At 55.1% G+C, this 11292-nt stretch overlaps 1 protein-coding gene across 1 annotated transcript; it reads left to right on the top strand.

The window, feature by feature from the left end:
* Positions 1-1861: 1861 nt before the first annotated feature.
* On the top strand, positions 1862-9516 carry Th (tyrosine hydroxylase). The gene is made up of 13 exons (XM_006977293.4): positions 1862-2235; positions 3981-4208; positions 5168-5342; positions 5604-5692; positions 5820-5887; positions 6238-6288; positions 6681-6826; positions 6897-7032; positions 7191-7260; positions 7651-7707; positions 7856-7951; positions 8179-8312; positions 9077-9516. The coding sequence occupies exons 1-13, from the start codon at positions 1879-1881 to the stop codon at positions 9234-9236; spliced, it is 1767 nt and encodes a 588-aa protein (XP_006977355.4). The 5' UTR covers positions 1862-1878; the 3' UTR covers positions 9237-9516.
* Positions 9517-11292: the final 1776 nt, after the last annotated feature.

The raw sequence follows: 11292 nt of genomic DNA, 5'->3' as shown, positions 1-11292 counted from the left end.
AAACACCTCCAGCCAAGGCAAGAGAAGTAATTCAAAAGCAATGTTTGTGTCAGTGTAAGACCTTTGCTGAAAGGTTAAATCCACATTCGTGGTGCTGTGCAGCGGCCCCCTAGGCAGGACTGGATACAGCCCCTCCTACCCCGTGTCACCCGAGTAAACGCCAAGCTGGGTGGGTGGACCAGCTCAGACTTGCCTCACCCAGGAATCCCCAGCACCCTCCAAAGGAGGAGCCTGGGGGGCATGCGAAGATCTGGAGGGCTGGGCATGCAGGCCCTGTGGGTCTGGGCAGCAGCCCCCAGTCCTCAGGACAGAAGACTATGGTGCAGCCAGCTCTGCCTTTGTGGTGGGAGTGTCTCCATAGGACCCCATTCTGAGCTGTTGAGAGCACTCTACGGGGAGTCCTGGGACACCAGACAGGGCTCACAGAGATAGGAGTGGGCCAAGCCAGCAGGGTTGCTGACCCAGGGAGAGTTCAGAGAGGGGCATGGGACATTGGGGGTGGGTGGGTGTTCGTACAGTAAGAGAGAGTAGGCATTGCAGAGTAAATGGTAGCCGAGCTGGGTTTTATGGGACTCATAGGAGCTTGCTCAGAGAAGGTGGATGAGAGATAGCATGTTAATCTGGGTATCACGAAGCCCCCGGCTGCCCTGGAACAGGAATTGTGAGGGGGTACAGAAGGTTGGCAGGGGAGGTTAGGGAGAGTCCCCTTTGTGCTCACTCAGCATTTATCCAGTGGCAGGCTGTTTGGGGGGACTCCCAGTTCCTGCTGTGAAAGAGAGAGTTGGGAAGAGCTAGGGCTGGTCCTGGTGAACCCTGCAGTCAGGTCCTGACAGCTGAGTGATGCCCAGGAAGTAGAGTGTGACTTGTGCAGTGATCAGTGGGAGGGGCAGTTAACTGGGGGCCGAGAGTTCAGGGCTTCTGGCTCTTGCCATTTCCTGTGTGCTGGGTCCTCGGAGTCCCAGGGTGGCCATTTTCAGGGTGAGCTCTGTCCTTTGGGCGCTTCTGCTGACCCTATAGTATCCAGATGGACAAGGAGGGGTACTCTTTCTCAATTCCCTTAGTAAGAGGACACCTTTCCAGAAGGGTAGTTGTCCTGAGCAATTACCCACAGGAAGAAAATGACCCCAGGGAGGTGGGGTGGGTCCAGCAAAACTCATCTGCCACTGAGAAAGGTCCCCTCCCTGTTCTCCTTGGAGACCATTTCCTTGGCTGGGGAAGGGGTGGTGTGTCTTTGTGTAAGTGGGGGTGGTTGGTAACTGGAAAACAAAAGATCACTTGGCGTGAGACCTTGGAGTGCCATGGCAGAGATGATCACTGAGTGTGCCCTTATGTGGGGGCCAGCTGAGAATGGGGTTGCAGCTAGCTTGAGACAGGAGGTGAGTTGGGGAGCTCAGAACCCTCATAACTAAAGGAGAACACTGCTCCCACAGGAGGTGAGGGCAGACGGTCCTAGGGAGATGCCAGGGGCTAGGGTTGGCACCACCTCCTGGGCAATGCCTTCAAGGGTATGATAATCAGGGGGATAGGAACCTTGCAAAAGCGGGCCGGTCTTGGAAACACTATAGGGAATAGCCTCCTGTCTCACAGGACCTGCCTGAGGATCCAGCCCCTGTGCCGGCACATATAAAACTGAAGGAGTGAGTAAACGGCCCACTTTGTTACGTGGGGCTGGGGGGAACATGACCTATGCCTTGGAGGGGACTTGAAGATACCCAAAAAGCTACCAGGGGGCTTCTGGACCTACTTGTTCCCAGGGGCTATAGTTTTCCCAACACGAGCCCTTGGGAATCCAGCATGACCCTTCCTGCGTGCCCTGGTTTGAGCAGAGGTCCTGTATCTGTCTCCTGCCCTGCAGAAGACCAGTTAGTCCCTGTCCTCATGTCGTGCCTCGGGCTGAGGGTGATTCAGAGGCAGGTGCCTGTGACAGTGGATGCAATTAGATCTAATGGGACGGAGGCCTTTCTCGTCGGTCGCCCTCGCTCTATGCCCACCCCCGCCTCCCTCAGGCACAGCAGGCGTGGAGAGGATGCGCAGGAGGTAGGAGGTGGGGGGACCCAGAGGGGCTTTGACGTCAGCCTGGCCTTTAAGAGGCCGCCTGCCCGGCAAGGGCTGTGGAGACAGAACCCAGGACCACCAGGCTGCACTATGCCCACCCCCAGCGCCTCCTCGCCACAGCCCAAGGGCTTCAGAAGGGCCGTCTCGGAGCAGGATGCCAAGCAGGTCGAAGCCATCATGGTGAGAAGGGCATGCTGTCACCCAGGGGTATCTGGAGCGGCTTCTGCACCTGCGGGTGGGTGGATACCCCAGGCTTAGAGTCCACTCAGTGTCTGGAACCCAGGGTTGGAGTGGGTCTCTGTCCCATCCTGTCCCAGGGTTAGTTTGGGTCCTAGTCATAGTAGATATTCCTGTACTTGGGTAAATGCCTCTGCTGTGTCCTGCTGGACTCGGCGGGGACAGCCAGTGCCTGTCACCCTGTGCCATCCTTTCTGGGACTTCTTTGGGTTCTATTTCATGAAGTAGGAGGATAATTTCCCTTGGGTGGTCTTGGGAGAGAGCCCCATGATTCATGTCCCCCTCCAAAAGCCCCCCCCACTTGTCTGCCCTATTGGGGTTCTTTAGGCTTGCCTGTCACAGGGTGTGGGGCTCCTGCAGTGTACACTTCTGGGGAGACCTGGTCAGTAAATGGCTGGTCTGTCCTGTACAAACAGGACAGGTTCCACTGGGTTAGAAGTGGTCCCTGGCTCTGGGGCAGTTCCCGTGTCTCCTTTCATCTTCCCACTGCCCTGTGTCTGTGTTACCTGGGTCAGGGAGCCCCAGGGATCAAGGCGGAGGTGCTGCCAAGACATCGGAGAGTCCCTTCTGCCAGCCTGGACAAGGGGGCTCCCCAGCTCACGAGAAGGGCTTTCAGATTTTCCTTGGAACCGCAGATAGCCATCGCCGTGGCCCAACAGAGACGTTAATGAGACCAGCATGACCTTTAGAAATTTAATTTGCAGGCACTCCTCAAGAGATGACAGTGGGGTCAAAGGGCCCCTTCACACTTCTCAGCTGCACGGCTCTCCCCTCAGCGTCCTTGGGAACCGCCCAGTCGCATGTTTTTCTCCAGGGAACCTGTGTCTCTGGATGTATTCACAGTGTCCTGCTGGAAGTCAGGAGGGGGCTCCAGAGGGGATGCTTCTCCCTATGACTGTGACATCCTCAAAGCCCGGGGTGGCTTATTATGTCAACTGAAGGACTCAGAACCTTTAGGGGAGCTTAGATCCCAGCTAAGAGTTCAGGCCCCTCCTCACTCAGGTCCAGGTAGTTCTGGGTGTTGGAGGATTGGGCACACTGGTTCACAGCTGTGGCGGACACACAGCGGGCAGAGGCCATACTGAGGTAACCGTACTCAGACTTCGACAAGGTAGCCAGGAGGAGGAGGAGGCAGGGTACAAGGAGAAAAGGAATAGGGTGGCTGGAGACATTTTTGTGGGGGTATTCCCAGGTGACAGGACAGCACGCACAGCCACCTGCCGAAGAGCCAGCCCCATGCCTCTCTCAGGAAATCGGGAGGGGAAGGATGCTTGTTTAACTGAGCATATAGTATGTGCTCCCTGAATGAACCACCCAAGCTATCCACTGCCAAGTGATGCCTGAGGCTTTGTGCTCTGTCTCCTCGCGGCTCTGGGCGCTGCCCACAGAAATCAGGAGAAACAGCCTGAGTCACAGTCCTCTATCACTAATTCAGTTACGTCTATGCCCAGGAGGCAGGTGACAGGGCACCTCTGCTTTGGGAGATGGTGGCCAGGAGCCCTTGCCCTCCAGTTCTGCCATGGCTTTGCCTCCCTGCCCACCATCCCCAGTCAGAACACTGACTAGTGTGTTCTGTTCTCCATCCTCTCATGTCATCCCGTGGAGGGGGTGGCAGGCGGCACCTGGATCAGTGGTGGCACCAGCATGGAGACACAGGCATCTCTCTGACCACCCCACCCCACCCCCAGTCCCCAAGGTTCATCGGGCGGCGGCAGAGTCTCATCGAGGATGCTCGGAAAGAGAGGGAGGCAGCAGCAGCTGCAGCGGCGGCGGCGGCAGTAGCCTCCTCGGAACCTGGGAACCCCCTGGAGGCTGTGGTGTTTGAGGAGCAGGATGGGAAGGCTGTTCTCAACCTGCTCTTCTCTCTGAAGGGCACAAAACCCTCCTCACTGTCCCGGGCTGTGAAAGTATTTGAGGTGAGGCCTATGGGCTGCTGGCTTGGTGTGCCAGGGCAAGCACACATAAAACATGTACGAACGGCTGTGTCCCTCTCCAGGGCAGAAATATGTCTGCTCAGGCCCACAAAGGCTAGGTCTCAGGGACTACCCTTCAGCTCCCTATCCAACTTCAGCTACCTGACACCCACTGCCATACACATAGCCTCTTACCCACCTGCCCAAGGGCCTAACGAAGCCCTGATTGCATTACTGCTTTGGCTAATGACCTGCGCCTCCCCTCCCAAAGAACTCTCAAATGACATTAAAGCCAGAATCCCTGTGAACTCCCAGAGTTGACTGCACGGCCTAAGAGTTTTGTTGCTGGGCAACAGAAGGTGGAGGTGGAGTCAACCTTTGCCCACCAGTCCTGGGTATCCTAGTTGCTCTGGCTGGGCCTGAGCCTTGTGTCTTTGATATGGTAGAGTGGGGTCCAGGCCCTTGGGTGTGGCCAGTAAGCCAAATGAGACCATTAGGGGGTGGGACCTCCCATCAGCAGGGAAGTCAGGCTATCTGGTATGACCTCCAGACAGACAAGCAGGCCTGTCCATAAAGGAGGCAAAGGCACAGCTGTGATGATTCCTAGATGGATGCATGAGACAAAACCCAATCTATGGGTGACACATTCCAAAATTCATAGGCGGGGACAAAAAAACTGACCAGGCCTGCCTCCTCCATCTCCCTCTTTTCCATTATTCTGTCTCTCCATCCCTCCCCACCTCTCTCTTCCTCTCTCCATCTCTACTCCACCCCTCTCCATTGCTCCCCCATCTGTCTCTCTCAATCTCTCTGCTGCTCCCTCCCCATCTTCCTGTTCTCCACTTATCTCTGCCTCTTTCCATCTCTCTTCATTTCTCTCCACTCTTTCCTCCCATCTGTCTCCATTGCTCCCTCCCTGTCTGTCTCTCTCCTTCTCCCTCTTTCTGCTCTTGCTCCCAAAGACATTTGAAGCCAAAATCCACCACTTAGAGACCCGGCCTGCCCAGAAGCCACTGGCAGGAAGTCCCCACCTGGAGTACTTTGTGCGCTTCGAGGTGCCCAGTGGAGACCTGGCTGCCCTCCTCAGTTCTGTGCGTCGGGTGTCTGACGATGTGCGCAGTGCCAGAGAGGACAAGGGTGAGGATGCATTTCTGTCCCTGAGTCCAACTAATGATCTTGAGGCCTGGGGGGCAGAGCATCCTGCCAGGGGAGACCCCAAAGTGTCCACAGAGTGCTGGTGTCCCTCCATGCTGGCTTCACCCTTGCCCTGGTCCTTTTCATACATCCCAGCAACCTCTGCCTTGTCGGAGGTCCCTAGGGGAGGCCAGACTCAGGATGGCCAAAGCTAACCATGGGTCCATACTCACCTGGGCCCTGTTGTCTCTGTTGCCTGTGAAGTTCCCTGGTTCCCAAGGAAAGTGTCAGAATTGGACAAGTGTCACCACCTGGTCACCAAATTTGACCCTGACCTGGACCTGGACCATCCGGTGAGCCTGCTGTCCTGACTGCATCCCATAGCTGAGGCCTGTGGGGTGGGCACAGCTAAGGACCGACCCTGGTCTGTGGAGCAGGGAGAGGCTGGCTTCCTCCTGATGTGTGTCCCTTGGCCATCAGGGCTTCTCTGACCAGGTGTACCGCCAGCGCCGGAAGCTGATCGCAGAGATTGCCTTCCAGTACAAGCAGTAAGGAGCCTGCGCGTGGGACAGAGTCCCCAGCCTGCAGAGAGGGGAGGAGATGAGGGAGGAGGTGGCTGGTTTGCTGTCCCACAGCTTGGCATGTCAGCTTGTCTGTCTCTTCTTTGGTGCTCTCTGTTGGGCACTGGCATTATTCCTAGTCACAGCTAAGGAGCCTGAGGCAGACAGGCTAAGCAGCAGGTTGGGGTCAGCATACCCCACCTAGTCCATTCTGTACTCCAAAGGCCTCTGAACAGCTGATGTAGCTTCAGGATAAGTGCCTCACCCCATCTTTCCCACTCTCTCTCTCTCTCTCTGAGATGGAGGGGGGCCCTATTGACCACCGATCCCCTCCACAGGGGCGAACCAATTCCCCATGTGGAGTACACTGCGGAGGAAATTGCAACCTGGTAAGACCCTGCTCACATGTGGCTGGGGCAGGACAGGGCTGGGCATGAGAAGGACCAGAGAGAGACACCCCCAAACTCCCTGTCTGTGAGGGCCACCTCTGGGAACATTGGTATAACAGGAGGGACTAAGGTCAGTTAGAGGAAGGCCATCTAGTGGCCGGGAATATCAGATCACTCAGAGATGTCCATATTGGTCCCTTCCCAACCTCTGGGTTCCCTTCAACCACGCAAATGCTCTACCTATTAATGGAGGTCCATAGTTCAGGAGGCTGATGGAAGCAGCCAAAGCATCCATGATGTGTGTGTGTGTGGGGGGGAGGCTGTGAGCAGCTGGGGCGGTCATGGGGAGAGCCCCAACACCAGGCAAGTCCCTGAGACCCTGCGGCCTGCAGGAAGGAAGTCTACCGCACACTGAAGGGCCTCTATGCTACCCACGCCTGCCGGGAGCACCTGGAGGCCTTCCAGCTTCTGGAACGGTACTGCGGCTACCGAGAGGACAGCATCCCACAGCTGGAGGACGTGTCCCGCTTCTTGAAGGGTACGGATACAGAGGAAGTAGGGCGGGGAGGGTGCCCCCTCTGCCTACCCTGATGTGTGGTCCCTTGCAGAGAGGACTGGCTTCCAGCTGCGACCCGTGGCCGGCCTACTGTCTGCCCGTGATTTTCTGGCCAGCCTGGCCTTCCGTGTGTTTCAATGCACACAGTACATCCGCCATGCCTCCTCACCCATGCACTCACCTGAGCCGTGAGTATGCCGCCTGGGGCAGGGGATCCTGAACTTGCAGCCCAGTAATATCTCTGCACAATGAGGACAGAGGTGTGGAGGGGCCAAGGCCTCCTTGTCCCTAGGCAGGGACAGAGAACCTGGCCACTCCACTTTCCTTCTCTCTTGGCTTCACACAGGGACTGCTGCCACGAGCTGTTGGGACATGTACCGATGTTGGCTGACCGCACATTTGCCCAATTCTCCCAGGTGTGTCTAGGGCCTCAGGGCAGAAACCAGGGAGGTTTGGTTGAACCAGAGATTCACAAGTTTCATTTGTTGGGGCTCTCCTCTGGGGTAGACATTGCCCTTATGGGTCCACAAGACTTTCGGCAACGGAATGCTGAAATGGAGATAGTTCCTCCAACAGGAAGGGACTGGCTGGGAGTGCGGTCCCAGGGGAGAGATTTCCATGGTTTGTGCTGCCACCTGCTGGTTCTTCTGGGAACTGCAGGTCCTGAGCTCTTGGCTGTCTTGGCCAGTCTATGCAGTGTAGGTCCAAGGGACCCCTGGAGAGGTAGCTGATACCCAGTGCCCTTGCTTCAAGTACAATGCCAGAGCAGAGTCTTTCCATACTTCAGCTTCCTTCTCTATCCACAGGACATTGGACTTGCCTCTCTGGGGGCCTCCGATGAAGAAATTGAGAAACTCTCTACGGTTGGTTTTCAGGGCCCTAGGCAGAGCTCACACCTTCCTTTATGTTCCCAAGGGCAGCCTTGCCTGTTATGGGTGGTGGCCTGTTATACCCAGAGGGGCTGTGCCTGGTGTCAGGTGACTTTAGGTGACTCTGTGGACTATCTGGCAGGTGTACTGGTTCACTGTCGAGTTTGGGCTGTGCAAACAGAACGGGGAGCTGAAGGCTTACGGTGCAGGGCTGTTGTCCTCCTATGGAGAGCTCCTGGTGAGATTACCCTGCTCCCAGCCCTCAGCAAAGGAGACCAGGGTTCGGGGTGTGGAGGGCCCTGCTCCCATCAAGAGGGTCTCCTTGGCCCAAGGCTGAGGTGCAGCCTATTCTGGAGAACGTGGGGCCAGATCCCACTATACGCTGGCCAAGCACCTTTGTGGGAGGAGGGAGGCCCACGGCACTCATTTTCCTTGAGCCCCTGGCTGTGATGCCCCTCTCTCTAGCACTCCCTGTCAGAAGAGCCCGAGGTCCGGGCCTTTGACCCAGACGCGGCCGCAGTGCAGCCCTACCAAGACCAGACCTACCAGCCGGTGTACTTTGTGTCTGAGAGCTTCAGCGATGCCAAGGACAAGCTCAGGTGGGCGAGGCCTTCAGGAAGGAGCCTCATCCCTCCTCACCTGTGCAAGCCAGACCTTGTCTCCTCTTGGGGAGCTCCTTTTGCCCCCTCAGCAGCACCCCCATGTAACAAGCATACATGCTCCAAGAGGGAGCCTTGGAAATCTGAGGAGAGGGAGGCCAGCAGCACGGGTCAAGGCAGGGGCAAAGTCAGGTCCAGGCCAGCCTTCTGGGACTCAGCGGAGCCCGTGTCTCTCATCCTCTGAGCACCACAGGCCCAAGGGGGATGGGGACAGATAAGGGGGAAAAAGAGGCACCGTGGTAGCTAGCCTTGGGGGCAAAGATTATAGAGGGAGTGGGCAGTCCAAAGGCAGGGATCCAGTTACACAGGGGTCTGAAGAGCAGAGAATGGAAGGATGGTCCTCATCACGTTTCCAGGCCTGTTATACTGCACCTGGCATTTCCACACCAGTTTAGGGGCTCTCTAGGACACATAGCCAAGGAAGGCTTCCTGAAGGAGGAGGCCTAACTGAGGAATGGAGCACTCTACAGAGGCCTGCCTACAAGAGGTGCTGGGACCTTTTATTTTACTATGGCCTCTGAGGAGGCTTTAATCTCCCGAGTGTCTAGAATGGGCTTTGGGGGTGTGGGAGATGCAGAAAAACCATTTTCCCATGCTCCCGGAGGTTGCAGATCCTGTTCCAAGCCACCTGACTCCAGCTTACTTTCTCATGCCCGTACCCAATCTCCTGTGATTGAAAGATTCATGCCGGCATCTCTCCCCAGGAACTATGCCTCCCGTATCCAGCGCCCATTCTCGGTGAAGTTTGACCCGTACACACTGGCTGTTGATGTACTGGACAGTCCTCACACTATTCGGCGCTCCTTGGAGGGGGTCCAGGATGAGCTGCACACCTTGGCCCATGCACTGAATGCCATTAGCTAAATGCATAGGGTACCATCCACAGGTGCCAGGGGTCTTCCCTAAAGTCTCCAACCCCTTCCTCAACCTTCCCCAGCCCAGAGGCTTTCCCTTGTGTGCAGCTGAGCCATGGGCACTCCCAGAATCTGCTTGTGCCCTGTGAAGGGCTCCCCCAAGGAACCTCACTGCTTCTCAGCCCCATGTCTTACTACTGCATGCACTCCAGGGTGGTCCTGCTCGTCCTCTGCCCTTTGTGCTGTCCACCACCTGGACATTATCTCAATAAAGGAAGGAAAAGTCTCAAGGAGTGCTCCTGGCCTCTGTCACGTAAAGATAGTTTTTGGTATTCATAGCTGCTCTAACTTCACTTGGAGGTTTAGAAGGTTTCTTCTTCCTACTGCTCCCTTCCAATCCAGCCCCCTGGGCACTCCTGACATCATCTGGCATCATCTCCCTGCCAATTCTGAGCTCCCAAACAGTACTCTCCCTGTGCCCAGGAGTCTCAGGCACCAAGGAAGTAGGCAGAGGAACAAAGAAGGCAGGCAAGACACAGCACCCATGGTGCCCTTCCTGCATCTACATGAGACCCAGGGGAAGGTTTATGTCCCCATGGAACTCTGAAACGTCTTACACCTTGGGAATCACTGAGGAAGATCTTTGATTTATGTGAGACCCTGGGAAGCACCTTAAGTCTCAGTGAGACTTTGGAGAAGTTCTTGGGTCTCGAGAGACCTTGGAAAAGCATTAGACTCCAAGCTGACCCTGGGGAAGGGCCTAGGCCCCAAAGAGATCCTAGGAATGTCTTAGGTCCCAGGAAAAAACCTGGGGAAGGGCTTAGTCCCCATTGAAACCTGGAGAAGACCTTATTTTGTTATGGTAGGGAAAATGTTAGGCCTTGGTGAGATCCTAAGGAAGGCTATATGACACTGAGACCCTGTCAAGGTCTTAGTTCCCAGTGAGGTCTTGGGTAAGGCCATAATCCAGTGAAGACCTGGGGGAAGGTTATAGGCCACAGTGGGATCTTTAGCCACAGTGAGAGCCCAGGAAGTTCTTAGGTCCCAGTGAGATTCTGGCCTTTGGGTCAATTAAGATACTGGAGAAGGCAATAGACTCATTGAGAACATGGTGATGGCCTGCGGTCTCAGTGAGAATCTTACAAAGGCCTTTGACGACAGTGAAAATCTGGGAAAAGCCTCAGGCCCCAGTGAAAAGATGAGAAAGGCCTTACGACTCAGTGAGAACCTGGGAAAGGCCTTAAGACCCACTGAGAACCTGGAAAGATCTTAGGTCCTGGAAAATTCCTTAGACCATAGTGAGAACATGGTAAGGTCTTATGGTCCAGTGAGAACCTGGCAAAAGTCTTGGGCCCCAGTGAAACCATAAGAATACTTTAGGCCACAGTGAGATCCTGGAAAATCCTTAGACCTCCCCCCCCCCATGAGAATCTGGGAAAGGCCTTATGCCATAGTGAGAACATTGGCAAAACCATAGACCCCAGTGAAAACCTCTGGAAGGCCTTAGACATCAGTAAGATCTTAAAGAGATTTTAGGTCCCATGAGAACCTAGAAAAGCCTTAGGCCACAGTTAGAACCTGAGGAATGCCTTAGACCCCAGTTGTGGTTGAAATATTGTGCACCACAATAAACTTATCTGGGGGTCAGAGAACAAAACAGCCACTATATTAAACATAGAGGTCAGCCAGTGGTGGCACACACCTTTAATCCTAGCCTTCTAGAGGCAGAGATCCATCAGGATCTCTGTGAGTTCAAGGCCACAATGGAAATAGCCAGGCATCTTGACTCATGCCTTTAATCTCAGGAAGTGATGGCAGGAAGCAGAAAGGTATATAAGGCATGAGGACCAGGAACTAGAGGCTTTTTAAGATGTTAGGCTTTTAGCAGCAGTTCAGCTATCAATTTGGATGAAGACTCAGAGGCTTCCAGTTTGAGGAAACAGGATTGGCTGAGAAGTTGGCAAGGCAAGGTTAGCTGTGGCTTGTTCAGCTTCTCTGATCTTTCAGAATCACCCCCAATATCTGGCTCTGGGTTTGTTTTTATTAATAAGACCATTTAAGATTCA

Source organism: Peromyscus maniculatus, chromosome 1 (assembly GCF_049852395.1).
Source record: "Peromyscus maniculatus bairdii isolate BWxNUB_F1_BW_parent chromosome 1, HU_Pman_BW_mat_3.1, whole genome shotgun sequence".
Taxonomy (NCBI): Eukaryota; Metazoa; Chordata; class Mammalia; order Rodentia; family Cricetidae; genus Peromyscus; species Peromyscus maniculatus.
The sequence above is the reverse complement of the archived record's forward strand: the minus strand, read 5'-3'. Positions and strand labels throughout refer to the sequence as shown.

What these genes read in the sequence shown, in the direction of transcription:
- Th (XM_006977293.4), top strand. Translation starts at nt 1,879, where the DNA reads ATGTCGTGCCTCGGGCTGAGGGTGATTCAGAGGCAGGTGCCTGTGACA. An exon ending in GGGCTGTGAAAGTATTTGAG is followed by an intron (nt 4,209 to 5,167) that starts GTGAGGCCTATG and finishes TTGCTCCCAAAG; the next exon opens with ACATTTGAAGCCAAAATCCA. An exon ending in CGTGTCCCGCTTCTTGAAGG is followed by an intron (nt 6,827 to 6,896) that starts GTACGGATACAG and finishes GGTCCCTTGCAG; the next exon opens with AGAGGACTGGCTTCCAGCTG.